This window comes from Thamnophis sirtalis, unplaced genomic scaffold (assembly GCF_051295495.1).
Source record: "Thamnophis sirtalis isolate CommonGarterSnake01/CBP01778 unplaced genomic scaffold, rThaSir2_p1.2 scaffold_1, whole genome shotgun sequence".
NCBI lineage: Eukaryota > Metazoa > Chordata > Lepidosauria > Squamata > Natricidae > Thamnophis > Thamnophis sirtalis.
Window position 1 is genome coordinate 85,492,060 of NW_028261381.1, and position 26,533 is coordinate 85,518,592.

General features: G+C 40.2%; 1 protein-coding gene across 2 annotated transcripts in view; it reads left to right on the forward strand.

Moving 5' to 3' along the window:
- MICAL2 (microtubule associated monooxygenase, calponin and LIM domain containing 2) overlaps window positions 1-26,533 on the forward strand; it is a 142,171-nt gene that overhangs the window by 83,785 nt on the left and 31,853 nt on the right. For both annotated transcript variants that reach the window (XM_087718123.1, XM_087718131.1), the window contains 3 exons: window positions 16,229-16,412; window positions 19,520-19,695; window positions 22,497-22,574. In XM_087718123.1, coding sequence (XP_087574249.1) covers window positions 16,229-16,412; window positions 19,520-19,695; window positions 22,497-22,574 — 438 coding nt within the window. The remainder of the gene's footprint in view (window positions 1-16,228; window positions 16,413-19,519; window positions 19,696-22,496; window positions 22,575-26,533) is intronic.

Here is a 26,533-nt window from a genome sequence, read left to right on the forward strand (position 1 = left end):
TTGACTCAGCCTGCCATCCTTCCAAGGTGGGTAAAATGAGAACCCAAATTGTTTTGGACAATATGCTGACTCTGTAAACTGCTTAGAGAGAGCTGTAAAGTGGTATATAAATCTAAGTGCTATTGCTATGTGTGGGAAGATGCCACCTCTTTCCGTTTTTGCATGAAAGACCAATATTATAGAGCAAACATGCCTGCATGGCAAATATTGGCTGGCCTAAACTACTGATTTGGATATTCTTTTGGGGACATGCTTTAAAAACAATTTGAAAGCATATGATGTAGAGAACTAGAATTCTTTGATCCCACTGCCATGATACTGGAATTCTGCTGCAAAGAGTTCTAACTAGACACCCCCATTGTGTTAGGCTAGTGGTTGTGTCACCAAGTTCTCATAGACTTAAAGAAAATTGGACTGGAATGAGATTTCTCCAGCAGAATTTTGACTAAGAATAGAAAGAAGGCCAAGCATTATTTGGATGATTTTTATTATATTATCCATTGGGATATATTCGCATATTCTTGCTAAAATGAAGAATATAGTTCTACCAGTATGTATTTTACAACTGGATTCTCTACATAAATCTAACAGATAAGGTCTAAGAAGGCAAGCATATTCAAGAGGATATACATGTCTGGAAAGTAGTGACACATTTCAAAAATGTGAAATTCTAGGGGGAAAAAACCTAAGTTATTTTTAGTAGGCAAATTAGATTTTGCCATTCTTATATGTAAGATTATATGGTTGTTCACAATTGTGCATGTGGAGAACTCATCCCAAAATGTTCATAGAGAAAAGAGTGAAAATCAAATGCTAAAGATTCAATAAGGAGCAAGAAGATTCCTCCATTGGATGAGCGTTTTAAGGGATAGGAGGCAACTCCATTTCTGGTCATTTGTGGGAGGAAGCAAGGGAAGAAAAACAGCACTGTATTTTTAGAAAACTTGGAATTAGTTGAAGTAGAATCTTGAGAATTGTATATTCTGTTGTAAAAAATAGGAGTTAAGTTTGGATACAGAGTATGAGCTGAAGAACTGGAGAAGATCAAACCAACGGTATGCAAATAATGTTGTCCACACCTTGCTAATAAGATGATCTTTGAATGGCGTGGTAGGGCAGGATTTTACAGCATCCTCTGGATACTAATTGACTACTTGCATAAACATTTCTAAAATTATAAACCAAATTTTATATTTGTTTGAAGTAAAAAAAAATGAAGCAGGTGCTTCTGCACCTGTTGCTAGCTAGGAACCATTTCAAATGCAGTTAAAGACAAGCATTAAGTAGATAGCATGCAGCTTAGCTTCTACAAATCACAAAGCAAGGAGAAGGGCAATGTCTAAGTACAAGACATGCAGAAACTATCCCCAAAGTTTTTCTAAAGAGATGTCAAAGATGCACTTGAGAGAAGAGACTAAAGTTACCCAAACCAGCAGATGTAGGCTTCCATGTTAGCTGTTTTCATGGCTGTTAATTTAGCCCTAGACAAGAGTTTGGGCTGCATTGGAATTTCAATTTCCAGAGTCCACAATTTGTTGTTTAAAAACCAGCAGATCAGTGATGGGTTACCAATTTTTTTTACTACCGGTTCACGTGTGCTCATTCGCGCCCAATGCTTCTGCATATGTGCAGAAATGTCCGAACCGGGAGCAGGTGGCCAAACCGGCAGTAGGTGGCCAAACCAGGAGCAACCCACCTCTGCAGCAGATGATCATAACAACTTTAATTGTGGGCATTGAGATCTTCAGGGCATGTCTCACATTTCAAGGTTTCTACCCAAATTACACGATAGGAAATAAGCCAGGTTCCAGAGCAAAAGCATGATGATAGATAATCTATTTCATAAGAAAAAGAAAGGAAATCGTGTTAGAAATGCAGAAGAAAAATATTTATGGAAATATTGATAATGTGTAGTGTAAATTAACTCCTTTATGGACGCTTTGAATAAATGGCTGAATACTTTAAATGTTCATCAGAACCAAGCTTGTTTTCATCATCATTGATGTTAATTTCCACTGGCAGATAAGTCCTAGGAATTTTAGGAGTGGCATTTCTTTCTCCATCTAGGCATTTTTTGCCTTGGTCTTTCATTTTTGTTTGTTCAGAGAGCAGATTGTGAAGTGAATCACATGCATACATGCATAATTTGAAATATTATTTTCAGCAGTTGGATGTAAGGAGGACCAGTGGCTATTGTCTAGCTAGATTTATTTTGGCTGCAGCAAAAATATAGTTAATAAGTATCGGACATGTTTAGAAGTTGGCTGCAAGGCAATGTTCACAGAAACCCAACAGCTACTTTGTCATTGCTTCGTTTCAATTCCAAAAAAGCTGAAAGATTTATTGGCTTGCCAAATACCTTCTTTGGATTCTCTTGTTCTCTTTGCAATGTTGATTGAATGGACTATGCAATTTAAAAAAAAATAATTTGCTTCTTAATGCATGAAAAGATTGATCAGATGGATTAATGTACATTCAGACAGACAGGGCTGTTCATAGCAATGACTCTGGACAATTTATAAGAAATTAAAAAGAAGAAACAATAACATTAAAGAGCCAATAAGCCACATAACCAAAGTCCAGGATCAAGAAAAATAACTCCAAATTTACCAGAGCAATAAAATCAATCAGCCAAATGAGCAAAGCTCATTTAACAATCCAAATGCCTGGGGAACAGCCAGGCTTTAATTTCCTTTATGAGAGTTAATAGGGTTGGGGCCATCTGGATTTCTGGAGGGAGGCTGCTCTCTGGAGCAAGCACCACCACAGAGAAGGCATGACTCCTACTCCAGCAAGATGACATTGACATCTGGAGCATGCCGTCCCTGACATATCTGATGAGGTTTTCCACAAAAAAATGGAGACAAATAGCCGGGCTGGCCATATGCCACGAAGGGCTTGATAGCTAATAACCATTTTCTGAATCCCATCTTAAGGCTCCCTCTGGAACCCACTGTCTGACAGAGAAGAGTCTTTCTGATATCCTTTTTCCAGATTTAAAGTATCACCAGGTGACAAGGGTTGGGACATTCAAGAGAGCAGACATGCAATCTGTTTTTAATTTCAGAGTAGATTTTGGCTAAAGGAAATATGAAAGAGGAATTTTTAGAACATGTACCAATGTTCTCCAATGTGTGGAGTTCAATCCCCCTAATGCTTAAGGTCATTGGAATTGGAGTTTGGGTGATGCGAATGAACAACAGCCACACACACACACACACACACACACACACACACACACACGAGGAACTTTTTCTTCATCAATGCATCTTCATGCAGATGTTAGACTATTGTATAATTTCTAGGATGTTCTGGGTGTGAGGACATTGTACCCAGGAGGCTGTTTCTGATAACTTATGCATTTTGATGTCAGCAGAATGTGATTTTGTTCTCAAAATCTCTTTCTTTCTCTCTCTGGTCTTTCCTCTCCATTAAAAATGGCTTGCAAATTTGGGGGACTATAGCACCTTAATCTCTGCAATCCTTCGTGGTACTAAAATGCCTTTATAGAAGATTAATGAAGTTAAGTTCTGGTGAAGTAAAATATAAACATGACTTCTTAATGAGAATAATATATAGGGCATGTTTTAATGTTTCCAAGTACAGTCTTCTGTATAAGGAAATGTTGTGCTATGATTTGTTATGGGTGGATATGCTTGGGTTTTATTTAACTATACAAAGAAGATTTGTGTATTAGCAACAGAAATACAGTGGTGCTCCAATGAACCCCTTTAGAGTAAACTGAGTTTTCAAACACTCAAGGTGTGCAGACGCCATGTTCCCTTTGACACTCAATTATACACAAACCATTGCTTTCTGTTATCCCACACCCAGCCACATAGGCCTGCTGCAGCTAATATTGTTAATCAGAAAATTGCACAGATTCAGACTTTGCTTTTTAAAAAAAAAATCAGAAAGAATGAAGAATATTCAAGCAATAGGAAATATGGAAGACTAAGGCAGTCCCAAGTAGAAGAATATGATACTTAGTCAACCCATCCCTCACATCCCAAATTAAATTATATAAACAAACAGGACAATTGAATAATGAATGTAGAGCTTGAGGCCCCCAAATGGCATCTCAAAGTTAGCGAACCACAAAAATCTACTTATATTCTCTTTGCTAGCCATAATGACTTACAGAAATCTAAACTGTCTATAGCATTTGAATTAGTGTTTTGGGTTTGCTTTGATATAGAATGAGGGTCATTAGAAAAAGTGGCAATGGAGCTCTTTTAAGTTAATGACAAAGGAGTGTGCCTAAGCAATGACAAAGAGGAGGAAGGAAATTTTCTTCCTCACAAAGCATAGAAAGACAGAAGGCTGGAAATAAGGAAGGTGATGTACTTACTGTGTATCACAGGACTTCCTTCCTGCTCACCAGATACTCAATCACCCTGTCCAGTGGTTAAATTCATTTTTTTTACTACCAGTTCTGTGGGCGTGGCTTGGTAGATGTGCAGGGGAAGGATACTGCAAAATCTCCAGTCCCACCCCATTCTGGGGCCAGCCAGAGGTGGTATTTGCCGGTTCTCCGAACTATTCAAAATTTCCGCTACCGATTCTGCAGAACCTGTCAGAACCTACTGAATATCACCCCTGTACCTGTCACTTCCTTCCTTCCTTCCTTCCTATCATTGTTTGGCTTAATTTTGGAAGATTGCTTACCAAACATCTTTCTTGGCACCATAATATCTAATGTCTTCCTATTGATATAGTTTTTGAACAGTGGGCATCTCTGGAAGTTGTAACAGAGTATACGTAAACATACTGGAAGATTTCTACTTTTCCTGTAGCTCAGTATAATTTCTTTTGTCTCTGTACAATATTAAGCAAAAATTATTCTTTAAATAATCTTTGTCCTTTAATATTTCTGCAGGATATTATGAGCTTAGCCTGACATCCAAAAAAGCTTAGCAGGGTTGAAACTGATTACTTCCTGAAATCCCAAGGCTGTAGACTAAATTGGAAGTTGTGGAAAATAGCTCAAGAGGAAACAGTGGTAAATTATGCCCAGATTATGGCTAAAGACTTGCATCAATGCAGTGAACAGAAGCTGAAGTTGACTTGTTGGCGTCTGCACTTATGTGATCTCGAGGCATAATAAGTCAAGTTCCCATTGTTCTAGGAAGTTTTCTGCAGGCTGGTTGCCTCCCAATGTGGGCTTAATTGTCTTGCACAATTCATACTTGGCCTGTCTGGGAATTCTGGTGTGTGAAGTTCCACACCCTTAGTAAGACACAAAGTTGGGAAAGCTATTGTGCTCTATTTATATGCATATGTGCTGATGTATACATGTGCGTGTGTGTGTGTGTGAGAGAGAGAGAGAGAGACAGATTGTGACTCACAGACTCTTTTTTTTTTACCATTAATGCAATGTCTGGAATAAGGAATGAGTAGGAAAGATTGTGACTCAGAGGCTTTCAGCCCATCTGGTGTGTGTGTGTGTGTGTGTGTGTGTGTGTGTGTGTGTGTGTAACTAAGCAAGGTTATGCATCCTATGTAAAGTAATTAACTATTTCTTCAGCATCTGAGTTTTTATCTTGCTGTGACCAAGATGTTCACAGCTTTATGCTTTCTGTCTCCTAAGGGAATCATCCTCTTTAATTTATTTATAGTTCTTAATAGGGCTCCTGATATTCCTTTCTATGGGCAATAAAGCCTATTTAAAGTTTATAGCAGAAAACCTCATCTCATTTTATAATACTTCTGCTGCCTGGAACTACACAGTGTACATTTGCTGGGGGAAATATACACTTTTTCTAGATTTAGTAAGACATCAAGTGTGTATGGGAAGTGGGGGGAGTTATTGTCCTCTCCAAGACTGTTGACATCAAAAGGCATTATGTCACAAATAATCTGATGTAGTGATGTGGTCCTTTTTTGTTCAGCTGAGCCAAAAGCATCAGTCGGGTTTGCTGCTTGGGTACCATCCAGTGGTGTGATTCAGCCAATTCGCACCTATTTGGGAGAACCAGTTGTTAACTTTATAAGCAATTCGGACAACCGGTTGTTGGGAGAAATCTCATTTTGTTTTTTTCCACTTTACAGGGCTAATTCTATAAGGAAGGCAGGAAGGAAACATTCTGGTGTTGTTTCTAGCTTAATCTTTATTGCCCTGTTTACAGAAACTGTCTCTCCAGTTAACCCTTATTACATTGTAGCAGCCAAGGCGAAGCACCCATTGACTTGAGAAATGTTGAGTTGGTCACACACACACACAGTCACATGACCATAGAGCCACACCCACCCAGCTGGTCATTAGGACAGAGAACCGGTTATAGGTCTGTAATTTTTTGGTTGACTAAGATCTTGATCCTCTTTTGGTATCAGGGATATAAAGGCTGTCTTCCAAGATGGGGGTACCTTCCCTTCCACTTGGATCTTATTAAATAGTTCCTTAAGAGGTTCTACCATTTCTAATTGTAAATTTTTGTAATAAGCCGATGTCAGCCCATCTTTCCCTACCTTTAGCTGTTTAATTACCTGGAGAATTTCCCCCAAAGTTATTGGTTGATTCAATCTCTCCCTCTACTCGTCTTTAACTATAAGTATTTTTTCTTTATCCAGGTATCTATCTATATCTAAACCTTGTATTTTGTTATTCATGTACAGTTCTGTGAAAAATTCACGAAAAACAGACCTATATCATTACTTAATATAGACTATAAAAATTTTTACTAAAATACTAACGAATAGGTTAATGTTGGTTATTCAGCAATTGATTCATAATGATCAAACCAGTTTTATACAAGGGAGACAAATGAGAAGTAATGTAAGACTAATTGTTAATATACTGGAATATTTGGGAAATAATAACTAAATCCCTGCTGCGCTTATATTTCTAGATGCCGAGAAAGCCTTTGATCGAGTGAATTGGCAATTTTTATTGAAAATAAAAAAAATGCAAATAGGAGAGCACTTTTTACAATCAATTAAAGCAATATATCAGGAACACACAGCTCAAATCATAGTCAATAGAACCTTAACAGATCCATTTAAAATTGAGAAAGGTACAAGGCAGAGTTGTCCCCTATCCCCATTACTGTTTATCATAACTCTGGAATTATTGTTGAACAAAATACGGGGATCAGATGATCTACAAGGAATCAAGATTAGGCATCAAGAATATAGAATACTTACTTTCGTGGATGATTTGGTTATAACATTAACCCAACCACAGGAATCTAGTAAGGTTTTAATGAATATGATTAATCAATAAGGACAGAGAACTGGTTGTTAAATTATTTGAATCCCACCACTGGCACCATCCCCCCCCTACCATTCAATGGCGTTCCTGCCAGGCTACTTCAGCTGATTTCTGGTGGGGGAGTTTCCCAGCCAGTAGTGTTGGGGACATCAATCTACCTTTCCACAGCAAGGGGTCTACAATGGTCCAGAAGTTCATAGCTACTGTGGCAGATGTGAATCAAGGACCCAGAACACATTAAAGGCCATATGCTAAATCTAGTTTTTAGCTTAGGGCAGACAAAATGTGATTTGAAAGGGAAGGCATTGAACTTTGTCCCTCATCAGGGGCAGATACTGTAATTCTTTGCAACATCCCCTCCACAGAGGGGGAGGACCTATTAGATTGAGTCCTTCTATTGCAGGTATCTAATAGACCCTGTGAGTTTTCAGATAGGGAAGATCTGGTAGGCAGTTTGCCTGACACTGTGATCCCTCTCTGGAGTAAAGAATCATGCAGGGAATGGCCAGATTGTATCAGAATAGTATATTGAAATAGAGCAGTGTTGGAGAAATATAGAGCACAGTTGGAAAAAGATTTATCTTGAGTCTGAGTCACATTCAAACTTAAGTGGATAGTTGAAAGGCAAAAATAAATATGTTGTAGTCCTTACTGTATTGGCTGAATACCACTCAATGGTACTTTTTAAGAAACTTGCTTCCCTTTAGTAAAAGTTGCTTGCTTCCTTTTAGGAAAAGTTGCTTAAAAAAGATCATTGGCTGAATGCCATCCAACGTTCCTTTTTAAGAAACCTACTTCCTTTTAGAGGAAAATTGCTCCCATTTGAATGGTATAAAACATTATTGCAGCATTTGACTAACAAAACAAATTCAAGAGCAGTTGGACAATACAAACAGAAATGATTGGGGCCACATCTTTGAAGTAATCTGGGCCTGTGAGTAATTTTGAGCCTGTGAGTCTAAGGGAGACTTCCCGAGACTCACTGGAGACTCTACACAGTGTAATTCCACCATTTGTGAGAGGGGATTCCTGCTCTGGTTAAGACCTCCCACAGGGAGTGTATTGGGAGAGAGGAGTGATAGAGGGGGAGGGGAAGTAGGGTAGAGGGGAATGTTGGAGGGAAGAAAGGAAAGTTGGAGGGGGGGGATGAAAGAAAGGGTGTACGGAGGGTCGAAGTGGTATATTGGGTTTGTATTTTGGGGGGTATTGTTGACAAGAGGGATGGCTGTGTTTATTGTTCAATGTTATATGGCCCTGGTTATGCACAGTATATATGTGACTGTACGAAATGAAATGAAAATAAAACATATTTACACAAGACCTCCCATGAGATGGCAGGAAACTGCAAGTGAACAATAATCAACACTTGTGAAGTGAGGAAGAGCTTCCGTGACTTGTAAAGAAGGCTGTAATGTGTCCCATATTTAAAAAGCCTTTGCTCAGTCCAACTGTTTTGCATAACTTTAATATCATGGTCTAAATCAGTGGTTCTCAACCTGTGGGTCGGAACCCCTTTGGGGATTGAACAACCCTTTCACAGGGGTCGCCTAAGACCATAGGAAAACACATATTTTCGATGGTCTTAGGAACCAAGACACCAATTTTATGGTTGGAGGTCACCACAACATGGAGAACTGTATTAAAGGATCATGGCATTGGGAAGGTTGAGAACCACTGGTCTAAATAGAATGCAATTAATCTAGACCTGCACAAACTGGTCTCAGTACATCTGAAGGCACCACAAGAAATTCTCATATGAAAAACAATAATGTCCCATCAAAGTTCCATTAATCAAACTTTTGGAGGGGAAGAAAAGAAAACTAACTTAATGCTGAAACTGGTAAGATGTCTTCAGGAAACCAGCACAAAGGCAATGGGCTTTGTCTTCTCCTGCTAAAGGTCTATAGAGATTCTCAGTTATCCAGGTCATGGTTGTCCCAAAGAAGAAAGTCTCCTGCTACTGTTCTCAGACAATTGACAGTCAGGAGGTGTTGAATCTGAATATTTCCTTATCCACATCCATCATAAATAGCTAATCCTCCCTGAATTTGTCTAATGAATTTAAACTACCGTATATTGTGGCAATGAATTTTATGTGATGAAGAACTTTATTTCACTTCTGTAATGTTATAGACTGGGTCAATCAAGTTATACTGGTTAAGAAAGGGAGCAAGACTGAGTGATTGATTGACTGAGTGATTGATTGCATTATGCTTCACTTGATACTCCTCTATCTTGACTTTCTTGTTACTCATCTAAAACACCTCCAACCATGTTATAGTCTTTGCAGGGGAATGATTCCAGTCCTCTTCCTCCTCCTCCCACCATTTCAGCTGCTTTTTCCTACATTTCCATCAGTACAATAACCTTCCTGAAATCACATGAAACCTCTATGCACACTATTCCAAGTGTGAGTGTATCCTCGCTCAATGACAGTGTTACAATGCATTAGCTACACATATAATTTGGAAATTTTTGTGGCAGAGGTTGTAGTTCATTTGATTTTTTTTTTAAATTAAGGACACCAGCTTTTTACACTCAGTTTTCTGCATCATCAAATTCATGAATTCTGCCACATATGCTCCATATCATGTAGCTTTTAGTAAGACAAGATTGATGCTCAGGGACATGCATTTGTAATGCTTTAATATGCTCCCCAGACCAATTAGACGATGTTAAGTACATTTGCGGGTCCAATGAATAAATGAAGCTGAAGTGCACCAGTAACATTTAAATGAATCCATTGATGATGAGAACATCTTAATTGTTTCTGGTTTACAATCATGACACTTTATTGCTTGGCAATGGTGCTAAAGTTGTGTAATTGTTATTGGAGGAGAGAAAGCTATTGCTTTTTTGAAAAGCCCTTCTGTTGATGCTCAGTATTGATTTTTGATTTTCAGGTTTGGACTGTTTTCCCCAACCCTTGTCTTTTTTTATTTTTAAGGAGAGTAACATAAAAACACCAGTTGTTTAGGATCTTCTTACCTGCTGTTTTTTTCAGTACTTGCAACAAAGAGGCTATGTGAGGTTACTGAAAATAAAGCTAGGATAACTGGACTGCAGTCTGTTGTGATCACAGCAATTGCAAGGATAAACTATGGTCACAGACCAGCCTGGATCTGTAGGATGTATGCACTTCTTCATAGGTAGCCTTGCCACAAATTTCTTTGGGAGCTGAGCATCTTTTTCCAAACCAAATTATCATGTGCCATCTGAAAGAATGGCATTCACAAAAGGTATGAAAAAAACACCAATAATGATATGCTTAAAGAGTCACTCAGAATTGTTCCACATCTGAGCTCTGTCAAACTCAGCCTGTTGCTTTTCTGCTCTGGTCTTGTCTTTGATGTATGGATTACGTGTTGTGATACAAAGCCAAGCACTTTAAAGCTTTGAGACCTCTAAAGCATTACTGAAGATGTTCTTAGTAGAGTGAGACTTTCAGCATGTTGCATCTCACTTGGCTGATCTTGGAGAACTTTTCGTCCTGTGCTCACTGCTACAGCGATAGGCTACATGTGGGCTAACATCTCCCAAATTGTTTCAGTTTTAATGTATCTGAACTTAGAAATAGGGCTTGAGTTTAGGAAAATCTAAAAGAAGACAGTATTATTTGGATTAAAGCAGGGGTGGGCTTCAAAAATTGCAGCAATAGGTTCGCTGCCCCGTTGCTGTATGGGCGTGGCCTAGTTGGCCCCCTGCACCACGGTGGCATGGGGGGCGAGTTTTTAGCCCTCCCCAGGCTCTGGATGCTTTCCTAGAGCCTCCGGGAGAGCGAAAACTGCTTTCCCTGGGCTCTAGAGGCGCTCCAGGTGCTGGAAACAGCTTGTTCCTGGACTTCTGAAACCTCCAATAAGTTCCTTTTCCCCCCTTCTCAAGCTTCCACACAGGCCCTGCACTTAACTGGCATGATGGGAATCCTGGAAAGGGCAGGGTGGGAGGGACAGGATGGGGTGGGAGGGGCCAGCCAGTGTTGGCATTTGGTGGTTTGCCGAATTGAGCAGAATCCTAGCTAGAGAATTGACCAAACCCATGCGAATCCCCAGCAGCGAATCCCTGGATTAAAGTCTTTGAAGTAATAGATATTGTCAGGAGTGTCCACAGAGTGTGGTTAAAAGAAAAAGTCAAAATGGCGGCCATAATGGCACCATTGAAACTCTGCCTGTTTTGTTATTTATGTCACACATAATAGACAGAGCTTTGATTGCACCATTGTAATCAATCATCTTAATTTTTTTAACCATACCCCGAGGACATTCCTTGATACAGTAAGCCAGATGTTAGATTTGACTAGAAGTAAATATTTTTTAAAAACTGAAAAGTAATCTTTGATCCATACATAACAATCCTCTAACTAAACACTGTAACTCTGTGTGGTATCTGGCAGCCCAATGCTCAGTTTCAGATGCCTGTAATTAAGGGAAAGGAAGTCCCTGAATCACAACCCCAGATGAGATCATGTCCCACTAGTGCTGTGGTGTGAGTGAGCCAAAGATGAAATGCCTCCTTCCTCCTGTGAGAAGCCCCAGCACTAAACCTGAATGTTTGCTTTAAACTCTTTCAGCCCTCTTCATTTCAGAGAACTCCCAGATAGAAAAGAGAACTATTAAAAAGTAAAAACAACAACCAGAATTTTTTTTTTTGCAGATGAGAAGGAATTTGGGTTTTTTTTAAAAAAGCAAACCAGCCTACTTGGAAGATAGAGATGAGGCATTACACTCTGGACATTGTCTTTAGAAAACAGAAAGTTTGTACCTGGATCTCTACAGTTGATATGCTAATCAGGATCTCCCAAATCAGGATATTCAGTAATTAAAATTAAAATAGCTGGCCTTGGTTGCTAAAGCTAAAGAATGTTAAGCTGGCAAGTAAACTGGATGGGAGACAAATTGTAGAACTAAGACTAGACTTCCCTATTTGGGGGGGGGGTGTTTCTGGAAGGAGGCAACTGTAAATCACTCCCATATAATCACCAACATGGAATAAATTATAGATATTTATAATGATAGGATTTCCTTAATATTTTTGGCATTTCATGCTTAAACTTTCAAACATGTGGGAGTCATATTTTGGTTGAAAAAAGTTGTCCCTGAAATAAATGAGATTTTCTGGGAGTAACATACAATTCCGTGCAGAGATTTTAGTTAGTCTGCTTTAAGGTGCAGAAAATCCTGAATAAACATGCTAAAGGAAGAGCAAATGGAAGAATTTGAATTAATGTCTTTTTAGTTCCGCTGCTTTCAGTGGAAATAAACTCAACTAAATGGGTGAGCCTCAACATTTTTTTTCTGCTAAGAAATCCCCCAAAGTCTAATAGACTAATAGAGGAGTTAATCAAGGAGACTGAAGACAATTGCTTTTTGTTTTGCTTAAATTGATTTACACAAAATAAAATGTTCCACAGCACGTGGCAGCAATGGCCATTCTGGGCATGTTTTGGACACCCAGGAAGTGGTTTCATGAAAACGGTACCCAAATTCCAAATTTCCATGGAGAAGGTAATCTATAAAGCCACAAAGCAGCTAGAGATTGCAGGGTTGACTATTACCATCAAGGATTTTTTAGTTATTATTTCATGCAAAATTCAAAGTACGGATGCATCAGGCAATAAAGTCCCTCCCCTTGGCAACACTGACTGTAGGGCTGAAGGCAAGGGTCAGGACGAACTGCCCTTTCCTAAATCTTAGTTTGTGGCATGTGATGGTTGTGAAGATCCCAGCAGAGCATCCATTACTATCCAATTGACATGCTGGGTGACCAGAGCAAGTATAGGAGCACTTCAAAATGACCAGATCCCTGCTCTGCCTTCTGCCACCACTGCAAGACATAGTTGCAGGGACGGGATGTGAGAACTTCAACCATCTTTCAATGCCAAGGGTATTCAAGTAGCTGTTCAGGCTTTTTCTAGGTATCTTTTCCTTTTATGGAAGCACCAGGTACTATAGTGGTGAGGCAGCTCTTTTCCTTGCAGTGGTTCAAAAAGGCATCCGATGGCATACGGCAGGTGGTTCAAAAGGATGAGATGTAACATGTGCTGTCATGCAGGTGATTATTTTGGATAACCAGCCAATCAGCTGGTGGGAAAAGCTGGAGTTTGGGGGCTTCTCCATCTGATACCCCTAACTATCAGAACCCCATTCTTAATAGGGTAAAAGAGTTCTTTGTGCCATCTATTTTCTCCACAACAATAACCTTGTAAGGTGAGTTTGCTGAGAAAAAGCAATCCACTTGGGGTTCTATGCCTAAGGAGAACTCATGAACTACCAGTTTCTAGCCCATCACATTGTAAATAACAAACTTCAATCCTTCATCTCAGGTACTTAGTCCAGTCAAGGAGGAGAATGTAAGCGGGGGTGGGACAACTGATTAACAATCGGTTTGCTGAATGTGCACTTCGCACATGAGCACACACCAGAGATGGGTTGCTGCTCGTTTGACCCAGATCGGCCAAACTGGTAGTAGCGGTGGTGGGAGACTCCTCCCACCCATCCGGACACTTCTGCGCATGCCCGAACTGGTAGTAACAAAATTGGCAACCCACCACTGGTGCACGTGCATACACAGTTTACAGAAAACTCACCTTCCGCATTACTGCTGGCAAGGAATACAGCTGAGGCATGGCAATCCACTGACGCGCCAATCAGCTGGGCTTCAGAAAGGGAACTATAAGTGAGTATAGTGCAGGGGTGGGCAGGCGGGTCCACTTCAAAGTTGGAGCGAACCAGTTTGCTCCCAGCTGATAGTCGGAGCTACCGGTTCACCCAAACCAGTCCGAACTGGTAGAATCCCACCCCTGAAAATGTAAGAGTACTTCTCATCTCTCCTTCAAAGAGCCATGGTGGCGCAGTAGTTAGAATGCAGTATTGCAGACTGACTCTGCTCACTGCCGATGCTCAATCCTCCCTGGCTCAAGGTTGACTCAACTTTCCATCCTTCAAGGTCAGTAAAAGGTAGACAGATTGTTGCTGACTGTAAACTGATTAAAGAGGGCTGTAAAGCACTATGAAGTAGTATATAAGTTTAATTGCTATTGCTACTCATTACGGAATGTTGGTAGTAGGCTGAAAATGAAGGGAAGCTGCTGTTGTAGACACCGACACATCCAATGATGAAGCAGTCAAACATACTGTTTTTTTCAATATAAGACGCACCAAGGTTTTGAAGAGGTAAAGAAAAAAAAAGTTTTTGCACGCTGCAGACCCCCCAAACTCTCTGCATGCCTCATTTTTATGAAAAACAGGGCATGCAGAGAGTTTGAGAGGCCTGCAAAGTCCTCCTGGTAACTGGGGGCAGGGCAAAAACAAGGAAAAATAGTCTGGTTTTCACAAAAGCTGTCCCTTTTTTGCCAAAAAGGGGCATGCATAGCCTTTAAGAGGCTTGTAGAGAAAAATGGCCCATTTTCCACTCGTTTTTGCCCTCCCCAACCCCCAGGAGATTTTGCGGGCCTCCCAAAACCTCTGCATGTCCATTTTTGTGCAGGGGCAGCATTTCAGGAGGCAAAAAATGCTATATTCAGTGTATAAGACGCACCCAGATTTTCACCCTCTTTTTTGGGGGGAAAGGTGAGTCTTATACTCTGAAAAATAGGTGTTGCTTCATGTTGCTAGATGTTGTTCATTTAAAAAAAATAATGTATCCATGAATTGTATGCTAGGGAGCTGACTGTCTGGGCATGAAAATCTCAATGGTCGCTTTGTGGTCAGAGACAGTGAATCCAGTGTATAAATAGCAACCTGTCAGACTCAGTTAATTCATGTTGGCTGCATTGCCCAGAAATTAAATCTGATTGTGGAGGATGATCTTAATCTGGGGGGACCTGCAAATTATAGATTCCACATATAGGTTGCCACATGTTGTAAGATTCCTAGTAGTTTCTCCCAAAGTGTGAAGTTGAAGTGGATCTGGACCAGTGCCATCCATCCATCTTGATCCCCCATCAGGGACAACAGATAGCCATGTGAATGTTGGTCTTTTTGACCGTAGGGAGTGGAAATTCATGGCCAAGGCAGTTTCTGCAGTTAAGATGTTTATTATGGTGAACTCTTCTGGTTCAGAGACAGCCTTGCAGAGCCCAGTTCCATTTTTGATTCTTTTCTTAGAAAAGCTGATGGGAGAACCAGAAAAGAAACTAGTCAGATTTGTGTCAAACAAAGAGATATGTCTTTAGCTAAGAGAACTCCTGGTGTGTTTGTTTGCTTGCTTGTTTGCTTGTTTTTGTATCACCACAATCCCAAGGGGCTCTTTGAGTCTTACATCATAAACTTTCAACCACATAATGATACTGTAAAACTACCCACAATTATAATTAATCTTGTTATTAGTTAATAATTGCATTGGGTATCTCCCAACTGAACATGATCATTGAAGGCTCTTCTAAATTTTTTCTGTTTTTACAGACTTCTTAAATACTGGGAGGGAAGATATATGAGAGTTTTCCAGAAGAGAGCTGCTCCTGAGTCTAAGGCCTATAAGCGAGAGCCCTTCCTCCACAAATATGCATGGGGAGAAACCCTCAGCATCTACCCAGGATATGCAAACTGAACAGATAGGGTCTATTTGATGTTGATAATCCTGCAGGTTTGGGTAGCAGAAGCAGCACAGGTGGAGAACATTAGACAAGGGTAACAAATCAGGAAGAATGGAATGTTGGATCATTGTTCCTAGAAGCAGGAGCAGCAGGACCCCAATTCAGGCATAGGTTGTCTATTGGCTGTTACCTTTCAGTTCTCTGCTACATGAGAAAGTCAAAGGAAGTGAGGACAACTATTTTGCTCATTACTCCAGCATAATATTCATCGTTGGACATATTGAAGGACACCCTTCATATTGAAGGAAGGATATTTTTAAACAATGGACATATAAGTTAATTTTAAGCATATCTTCCTCTACAGAGAAACTGTGTTGAAAAGGTGGTTGACTTGACTTTTCCACATTTTGAGCATCCTAGATGAACAATCTTATTGCTCTAAATTGACGTGGGACAAGTTTTAATGCTCTTTATATATATTTTTCTAGACTATTACAACTATCCAGTAGATAGATCCATCTCTCCAAAGAAGTGGAAGAATATCCCCCATCTTGATTTGAGGAGCTCCTTGGCCTCTTCTGAATGGACTTTGGTCAGAGTAACCCCAGAAGAAGAAAAAGCTCATCACAAACCTCTGGCAGTTCAAGTCGTGGTAACTAGTGATGGAAGCAGGTATTGGTTAATGATGCAGATATACTTTCTTGAATGAACTGAGTCCAGAAATGATAGAACCCAGTTGTCAGAGTAAATAAAGGAGATAATATGAGAGAAGGAAGAATGATGAACCAGGAACACTCAATTCTTGCAGCTTAAAGATCTTATGGGTATATGATTCACTGAGAGAAAAACTTTGCATCCCACACAGTCTGAGTCATACAGGGTGGGGTGGGGGATTAAATCCAGATTAGCTTTGAAAACAACAGTAAAAATCACAGTATGTAAGAGCTATTGAAGTTTTCAAGAAAGTAGCTTGAAAACTTCAATATATAAACTTCAGTACACCATGGTTTCCTTTGCACTGAGTTTCTTCAACTTTTGTCCTTACAGTTCCATCATTAGCAGTTCTATCTTTCTGAAAAACTGTCAATAACTTGATAGACTTTCAGTAATGATGATTAGGGATAATGATGATTAGGGGACTGAATGCTAAAACATATGAAGAACAATTGCAGGAACTAGGTATTTCTATTTTAATGAAAATAAGGACTAGGCACTAAGGGGCGACATGATAGCAGTGTTCCAATATCTCAGGGGCTGCCACAAAAAAGAGGGAGTCAAACTATTCTCCAAAGCACCTGAGGGCAGGACAAGAAGCAATGGGTGGAAACTAATCAAGGAGTGAAGCAACTTAGAACTAAGGAGAAATTTCCTGATAATTAATTAATTAGAACAATTAATCAGTGGAACAACTTGCCTCCAGAAGTTGTGAATACCCCAACACTGGACGTTTTAAGAAGATGTTCGATATCCATTTGTCTGAAGTGGTGTAGGGTTTCCTGCCTAAGCAGGGGGTTGGACTAGAAGACCTCCAAGGTACCTTCCAGGTCTGTTATTCTATATTCTAATGTGACTTGAGAGCAATGTTCCCTCTAATTTTTTTTCAGTGTGAGCGGAAAAGTACAGTGTGTGAGCGGCACAGTTTCATGCCTGAGCACCTAAGAGAGCCACAGTTTGAACTGCTGTCGCGTCTGCTGGACATTTGCGCAACATTCCAAGCGTCAAGCACCAATTGCGAGCGAGGTTTCAGCCCGATGAATGCCAGACATGAAAAGTGCCACTCAAACACTATACTTTTCCGCTCACCCTGAAAAAAAAAAAAGGCTCTCTGCTCAGCTTTTACATTGTTAGACTGGCTAGAGAGAGACATGGCACCAACAGGGTCCTGGGTCCTGGCATTTTGCAGGCAACCTGTCCTCTCACATTCTTTGGAATGCAACCCATCACATGTGAATTAGATTTTGCCAATTATCCTATTAAAAGATAATCCTATTATTCTAAAATACGACTAACTCAATATTAAAAACTGTAAATATTTGATGCTGATAAATAATAGCAGTAATTGTTATTTAGTATGAGTAAAATCAGTATTGATATATCAATATAATATCTATCAAAATTGACAATAAACACTAAAATAACAATACAAATATATAATGTGAAATATAAATGTAATAAATATAATATATAAATGCAACATAAATGTAATAAAATAATTTATCATGAAACTCTCCCCCTTTAAAGTAGTAAGATCAATTAAATAGTCTAGCAAGTTTGGACAATATGCTATATGTTATGTTACTTAAGAATATATATACCTCAGAGTCAGATACAACATCCACATCATTTCCAACTGAGTCAATAAAATCATATGCCATGCCAAAACTATTTTAAATAAAGATATGAAATTAATCAAGTATTGCATTTATTTTTCAAAATGAATGTACATTTTTTTATTATTTAAGTTTTGTACCCTATCTTTTCTAACGTTAACTTTAAAAAGATGTTACATCAGACTACAATACAAGTAATTAAATGAAGACTAAAATAAGTGTTTTGGCATATTGAGCTTTTTATATTTCTTTCTAATATTTCTTCCTTAGTTGAGAACTTCCTCCTCAGCTTACTTACGCATTAACTGTTTGTTGCTTTTATGGTTTATTCATTCACTGCTCCATCTTCAGTTTTTTTTACAGGGGGAGGGCTTCCTTCCTTCCTTCCCTCCCTCCCTCCACTCCTTTGGCCACCAATTTTGATCCAATTCTCTCTCTCTCTCTCTCTCTCTCTCTCTCTCTCTCTCTCTCTCTCTCTCTCTCTCTCTCTCTCTCTCTCTCACACACACACACACACACACACACACACACACACACACACGTTCTTTGGGGGGGGTTGAATTACTCCGCCTCACTGTGCAAAGTCGGCTCAGCATGTGTTCGGCCCCCACTTACGCCGAATCAAATCCACGGCCGGCGGGACCAAGGCAGGGGTTGCATTTCAAAGCCGCCAGTCCTCTTGCTTCTTCTCCTTCACCAGCAAAGCTCCCGCTGGCTTCCCGGCCCATGGCTTTGGCGTCTCTCCCTCCACGCGGAGCCCCTGAGCTGGCTCCCGCGTTATCCCTCCCCCTTCCTCCTCTGCCGTGCTTTTGAGGCTGCGGGAGCTAGTAGGAAAGCGGTGGAGGGCTCGGCCGCTTTCCTACTAGCTCCCGCGGCCTCAAAAGCACGGCAGAGGAGGAAGGGGGAGGGATAACGCGGGAGCCAGCTCAGGGGCTCCGCGTGGAGGGAGTGGCACCACTGCCATGGGCCGGGAAGCCAGCGGGAGCTTTGCTGGTGAAGGAGAAGAAGCAAGAGGACTGGCGGCTCATCAAAACAAGTCTGGGGAGGTCCTTTTCGGGCGGCCAGTTCTAGCCGCCTGCAAAGGACTTCCCCACGTTTGCTTTGGTAGAAATCTCTGCGCGGCAGTTAGAAACCTCTGCGCGGGGATTTCTTTTTATGTGCGCGGCCGCGCAGGCGCGCACCTTAGAGGGAACAGTGCTTGAGAGGGTGTTGTTTTCGTTCATTTTTGCTGGCTGAGAGTTATGGCAGTTGTAATCCAACACATTTGGAGGGCACATGTCTAGAAATAGAACACCTGCCAAAAGAAAAACTGTAGCAAAGTCAACCAATAATGCTTACTACATAAGTAGGGGAAAGATACCATACATGTGTGAATTGTTGATTAGTTGTTTTGTACCACTTGCTAGTCATGCTTAAGACAACCAAATCTTTCTACTCCTGGATTCTTAGCTCAGAACTAGAATCTGATGTTTCTGGAAATTCAGCCATGTTTGCATCCTCAGAAGAAATGTTGCCATCACCTAAGCCAATCTGGAATTGTCTCTCATCTTCAAAGAGATCTCCCCCATTCACCACAAATTTGGAGAACAGAAATGATCGCCTTGAAAAATCCAAAGCTGCTAATGGTAAGTTTCTATAAATCTCTCTGATTTCACCAAAAGGCACTGAAACAATTCAAAACATCCCCTTTGACAATGTGTGATGAAGTTCAGAAGATGTAATGCGGTTGAATTGAGTGGTGTGGTGGCCTAGAGTTGATGACACTCACCTCCCACTCAGAAGGTTGAGAATGCACTCCTAGGTAATGACAGATGTTTCTCTAACAAAAAGAAAATAATCTGCTGCGAACTCCGCGTTAGGAAGGGTGTCTGGCCAGCAAATGCTCAACTTATTCAGTCACCCTGACTCCATCCCAAATCAAGAGATTACAGAGTTTAAAAGTTAAAAAAGAAACAAATGCAGTTGAATTAAACAAATTCACTTGTGGATGTTTGGCTCTCTATTTTCCCAAGTACTTTTTAGCAATCATTTCTAAATTCACTTTAGCATTAGATAATTAAGCCAGAGGTAGACTCCGGGGCATGAAGATTTATGCATAATAGCATCGTAAAGTACCTCTTAACAACTGGATCCAATGTGACAGTAATGCAAACAATTGAGTTGATATATTTAGAAAATATACCATTATATAAAATAATACTGATAGAACTCTGAAAAGGAGTTCTTTCCATACATCCAACTTTTGTTGTATGTTTTTTTTTAAATAATAGAACTTTCTTAACTTGACCTGCTCTCTGCAGCTACAAACTTCTCAAAATAGTTTCCTGTAATATAGAATTGCTCGGGGAGAATAAATTGATTGTTTGCTATGATCACCCCATACCCAATACAATTGTAAAGCAATAGCTTGACCAAATCTATTGCTTATATGTTTTAATAGATATCATTCCAAATATATTTTAATTCCTCCACTTTTAACCCTAATTCAGGTAGTCCTTGACTAAGGACCACAATTGAGCCCAACATTTATGCTGCTAAGTGAAGCATTTGTTAAGTGAGTTTTGCCCTGAGTGAATCACTGCAGTTGTTAAATTACCAGTAGTAACAGGGTTATTAAGTGAATCTGGCTTCCCCATTGACTTTGCTTGTCAGAAGGTCACACAAGGTGATCACATGACCCCGGGACACTGCAACCGTCATAAATGTGAGTCAGTTGTCAAGCATCCGAATGTAAATCACATGACCACGAGGATGCTGCAACAGTCATAAGTGTTAAAAATGGTCAGAAGTCACTTTTTTCAGTATGGTTGCAACTTCGAATGGTCATTAAAGGAACTGTTATTAAGTTTTTTGGGGCGGGGGGATGTAAACATTTATTTATTTGTTTGTTATTCTCTATCAAAATTATATGAAAGAGTGAGTCTAGGACCAGGCAGTGAACAATAATGCTAGTAATTAAAACGTTGTACAAAGAACACTTAAAACAATTCATAGCCCTCTATTGACCACCAAAGTCAAAGCACTTCATCTTCCTGATTCAATTTGATATGTTGGGAATAGCTCAGACTGGAAACAGCAGTTTTCCATAGTCGAATACATGACCCCAAACCTCATGCCTGAAAACCACAAGTATCATTTTGGAGTTCAAAAGAACAGGGATGAGATTCAGCAAAGGCAAAGATTTCAGGAAGTTGTAGCACAATGTTTTGTTTAATTTCTACCTGTAACTAGTTATTCACCGCAAACAAATAAGTATTCTGTTTTTAGAATGCAGGCCCTACCTTGTTGCTGTGTACAGTAAACATAATCTTTTTATAAACTTTTTTTTAATGGGGATGGGATTGAATTAACAATAAAGATTTGTTAAACAAATGCATTGAATACATTTGACCAGACTACCCACGTATATTTCATAGAACTTTGACTTCAAGTGCTGATTCCAACTGTTGTTAAGTTGAGGGCTATCTGTACAGCAGCCAATAAATCTGTACAAATTAAATTTTTCCCTTTTTACGGAAAGCTTTTGAAATGCACAGCAATGAGATGCAAAGTATCCCACTTAAGTCACTCCTTTGGAGTAACAGCCATGCATCTTCCCTCTCCCACACACTGTGTTTTACACACAGAGAGAGTCATAACCCCTCCTTACACCCCCCCAACCCGCCACTTTAGCTTCCGCGCTGCTTTTTTCCAAAGTGATCCACAGGATTCCCTGGTACATAACATACTTTCCCCTTTTGGGCCTCGCTTAATCTTAGCTTTCTATCTCCCACATTGCTCTGTTTCTCACCGTCATTGCTTGATCAGTAGGATTTTTTCCCTTGAAGTCAGTAGTGAGAATTATGTAACTTCAACCAACAAAAAACAAGTGTTTCATTTTCTCTCTCATTTTGGAGTAGGGGGAAAAACCACACAGGCAAGAGGAACAACAGAGATATAGAAATGGCTGGGCATAAATGAGTTCTCGTGCTAGGCCATTCTACAAAAATGTAATAAATTAAGAATTAAACCACTGAGCCATGGCCTTTCTAAGGGAAAAACAGGTTGGAGAACATTGCCCTCTAGTGCCTGATATTTAAACATTTATCTGTCCATTTGAAACGAGGAGGCGTCATTGTCTTAGAAAAATTGTAATTTTGAACTCTTCCACCTGAAATGTAAACTTCTTGAGTGAACTGTTCTGTGAAGAAGACTTGACTGAATTTGTTATTGCTACCAACTGCAGCTGGATTTGCCAAATATGGATGATAAGGAGGAGTAGGATGTCAAATTTTACTCTCCGATTATGGAATAACTCCAAGACATATATCCAAGCAAAGCAAATTCAAATTTAAAATCTCAAGTGTGATTATTGTCAAGGTTTGGAACTTCCTGTGTTTTAACAAACACCTTTTGTAGCTGTTTTCTCCCTATCTTTCCCCTCTAGCATTACAACGAGCCTACAGTCTTCGTGACTCTTCTTCGTCAAAAAAATATCAGAACTGGAAAAAGAAAATTCAGTCAAGTAAGATATAACCTGACTAAATCATCTAATGCAATTACATTCTTCCATAATGATTTCATTTATGTTCAACTTTCATTTATGTCAATTTTACAACTTTTGTGCTATGGATGTTAATCCAATCACTGCAGGTATTAAGTTAGCGGGTGTCAAATTCAAGGCCTGTGGGCCATGTCTGGCCAATAGGGTGCTTAGATCTTAGATCACCTTGGAAACAGTGAAGGATCAGCCCGTGGTGCCTCTGCCAGCAGAAATGGGTTTCTGAGCTCCGTTTTCGCTGGCAGAGGGTTGAAGGAGGCCAGCACATCCGGAAACGGAGCTCGGAACCCTGTTTTTGCTGACAGAGCACTGGGGCTGCCACAGGTGCCCCTGACACGAGTGACATCAAGCTGGCCACATCCACTTCCCCCCTGAAATCAAACACAATCCTGATGCTGCCCTCAATTGAATTAAATTGACTTTGACACCCCTGTATTAAGTGAATCATATAGGTCTGTGATGGCGAACCTATGACACACGTGCCACAGGTGATATGAGGAGCCATATTTGATGAAACCCCAGCAGTCAATTCCAGCGTGCATACACATGCCGGCCAGCTGATTTTTGGTTTTCTGGAGAGCCGTGGAAGGCCGCTTTCACCCTCCCCAGGCTTCAGGAAAGCCTCTGGAGCCTGGGGAGGGCGAAAAACAGGCCCAACAGGCCATCCGGAAGTTCAGAAACAATCTGTTTTCAGCTTCCAGAGGCCCTCTGGGGGGCAAGGGGAGGCCGTTTTCACCCTCCCCAGGCTTTAGGAAATCCTCCAGAGCATGGGAAGGGGTTGTATGCGCATCCATGCTGGGAACGTCATGTGCACATGTGCAGGTGGGTGGGGAAGATTGAATTGGTGTGGGCACGTGGGTGCGCCAATAACGTGCACACACACAAACAATTTTGGCATGCCATAAGAAAAAGGTTCGCCATCACTGACATAGGTTGTTAACTGAACCCAGCTTCCCCCATTGAGTGTGCTTGTCGCACAGAAGGGAAGGAACAAACCATGATCACCTGGGATTCTGCAACTGATTCTGCAACATATGGTTGCCAAGCCCCCAAATTTTAGTCACATGACCATGGGGATGCTGCAACAGTCATAAGTGTGAGGACAAGTTGAAAGCCACTTTTTTCAGTGCTGTGATAACTTCAAACACTTACTAAAAGAATGGTTGTAAGTCAAGAACTACCTCTAATGTCTACCTAGTCTTATGACTTGATTATAATTATTTTTTAAGGAAATGGCTTTGATATAAGAGAAAACATGTGGGAAAGATACCTAATCTTTTAAAAAATATATATTTTGCTTCCCTGTTCCTGTTGGCAATTCGTAAGGCAGTTTTTCCTCTTCAAAGTTTTAAAGACACGAGGGCCACATAGGATGGACTTTGTAATACTTGCAATATGAATTTTGTAGTATCGTTGCACTAGATAACTAACATGGGTCTTCTTGATTTGCTTTATTTCTCCTCCTCTCTCTTTTCAATGTACTCTTAACAATTGGCCATAAGTCTAACCTATCAAGAAGAATGTACAAGCTTTATTGTAGAAACTAGGACCGACAAACTCTTTGATATATTATAAATACTTTCGTTTTCAGCTGTTCCCAAGCCTCGATCAATGAAGCAAGCATTTGAGCCCATTCAAAGTGCTGGGAAAACATTATGAATGTATCTTTGCATTTAAAGTGCATTGTACATTCATTTACATTACCCTCAGATAGGAGATTTCTTGATTTTCCTCCATGGAACACAGCTTGGTCCACCTGGCCTGGAAATCACCTGTTGTACAGTCTGATCCCTCTCAGCTCTTTTGAGTTCCACTCTTCTTCTTCTTGTTGTTGTTAACTGTGAAATGATGTCCAACCCATCGCAACCCCATGGACAACGTTCCTCCAGGCCTTCCTGTCCTCTACCAACCTATGGAGTCCATTTAAGTTCACGCCTATTGCTTTGGTGACTCCATCCAGCCACCTCATTCTCTGACGTCCCCTTCTTCTTTTGCCCTCAATCTTTCCCAGCATTAGGCTTTTCTCCAGTGAGTTCTTTTCTTTATTTCCTAAGAAGAGTTCCATTCTTAGTGCTGAGAAAAAAAGTTGTATCATCTTTAGCATCTTGGACTTCTAAGAAAAGGCTGGCTGGAAACATGTTTTGCTTGAGGCAAAGTTACTATCTGTTTCCCCTTCTGAAGAATGGTGTAGAAAGTTCTGGACTGATACTTAGATCTTGGATACTAGCAAGGGGAGGAGTAGCTTTCCCTGTATCTGAAAAGCAACCTAGATTAGGCAGCCAGTACAGGTAGTCGCTGACTCAACTGGGATAGATCCTCCTCATTACATAGTTGCATAGCTGCTAAGTGCAGGGAGATGTTAACAGCTGTTTGGATTGCTAAACATATGTGCAGGTCATTAAGCAGAGCACAGGAGCCTCAGGGGCCTCAGGGGAGGCCCTGGGAGGCTTAGTGCAGGCCCTACCCGCCTGAGGTACCCTGTACTCTGCTTCCAGTCCCTCAAGGGCCCTTATGGAGCCAAGGTGGCGCAGTGGTTAAATGCAGCACTGCAGGCTACTTCAGCTGACTGCAGTTCGGCTGTTCAAATCTCACCGGCTCAAGGTTGACTCAGCCTTCCATCCTTCCAAGGTGGGTAAAATGAGGTCCCGGATTGTTGGGGGCAATATGCTGACTCTATAAACCGCTTAGAGAGGGCTGAAAGCCCTATGAAGCAGTATATAAGTCTAACTGCTATTGCTATTGCTACAAGTCAGGGCCTGTTTTCCATCTCATCAGGTCTCTCCCAGCCATGTCACCCATTGCACACTTAATTTTTGAAGCACTCTGGAACTCGGGTTAGGGAAGGAGGGCATGCTACTCTAGTCCTAAGTCACATGGTGCAATATGAGAAAGTGGCCACCGTTTCTGAATTATGACCCTGCCTCATTTTCTGCTCCCCTCCCATCCTCAAGCATTTGCCACCAGAGGCCATCTGCCTTATTCTAGCAGACGAGCCCAGCTTTTGACATCATCATATCTAATGTTCTGACATGCAGCTTATTCCTGAATTCACAATGCACGTTCACTTTAAGGCAATTCCACAAATAATGAATAACATTGCCTTTATTTGTATCTACAAATATTTTCCTTCATTGGTAACAGCATCTTTGATTACATTTTTGTACTAGATTTAGATATAAAAAGCCTTGTTTGCCCTAGCTGTCCAATTAGCACACAAACTAACGAATAAACAATTTGCAAAAAAGAAAATCTTAATGCTTTTACAAAGGAGAGAGAGGCAGGTGGCAAAACTACCGCCACCTCATTTTTAATTTGTTCTTCTCAATTAAGTCTGTGTTTAAAATGCTGCTTATTAATTCTGCTGTCATTTTGTATTTTGTAAAATTTCCCCTGTGAGTTTGATGAGGCGTCTCCAGAGGGAGCTAAAAGCTTGTGGGAAGAAGGTATTGAATGTTAACGTGTTCAAGCTAATCTATTTACTAGAATGAATTATTACCTTGATTAAAATATTCTGCCCAACTCAATAATTATATTCTATTTAGGTGAAAACCAGGAATCCTAGTGGTTAGACTTCTAGAATTTCAAAATACATCATTGTTTTAATATTTGAATGTTACTCTCTTTAATTTTTGGAAGTAAAATCTGTATTATTCTCTCTAAATCGGGCTGAGCTTGGGAACTGTTCCCAAAGCCTACATAAAAAAAGCAAATTGTTAAATACATAGCTTATTCACTGTATGTAAGTTTAGTTATATTTAAATTAGGTTAAGTAGGTTCAGGTTTTCTCCTGGTCCTACTTGCATTTTTATCTTTTTTGTAATATGGCTTTCAATATGCTAAGTGTTGGTTCTCAATTCAGAAAACAATTGTAACTTTAAAGATTTTAGATTTAGGTATGTTGCATAGATTACATGATGTTCATA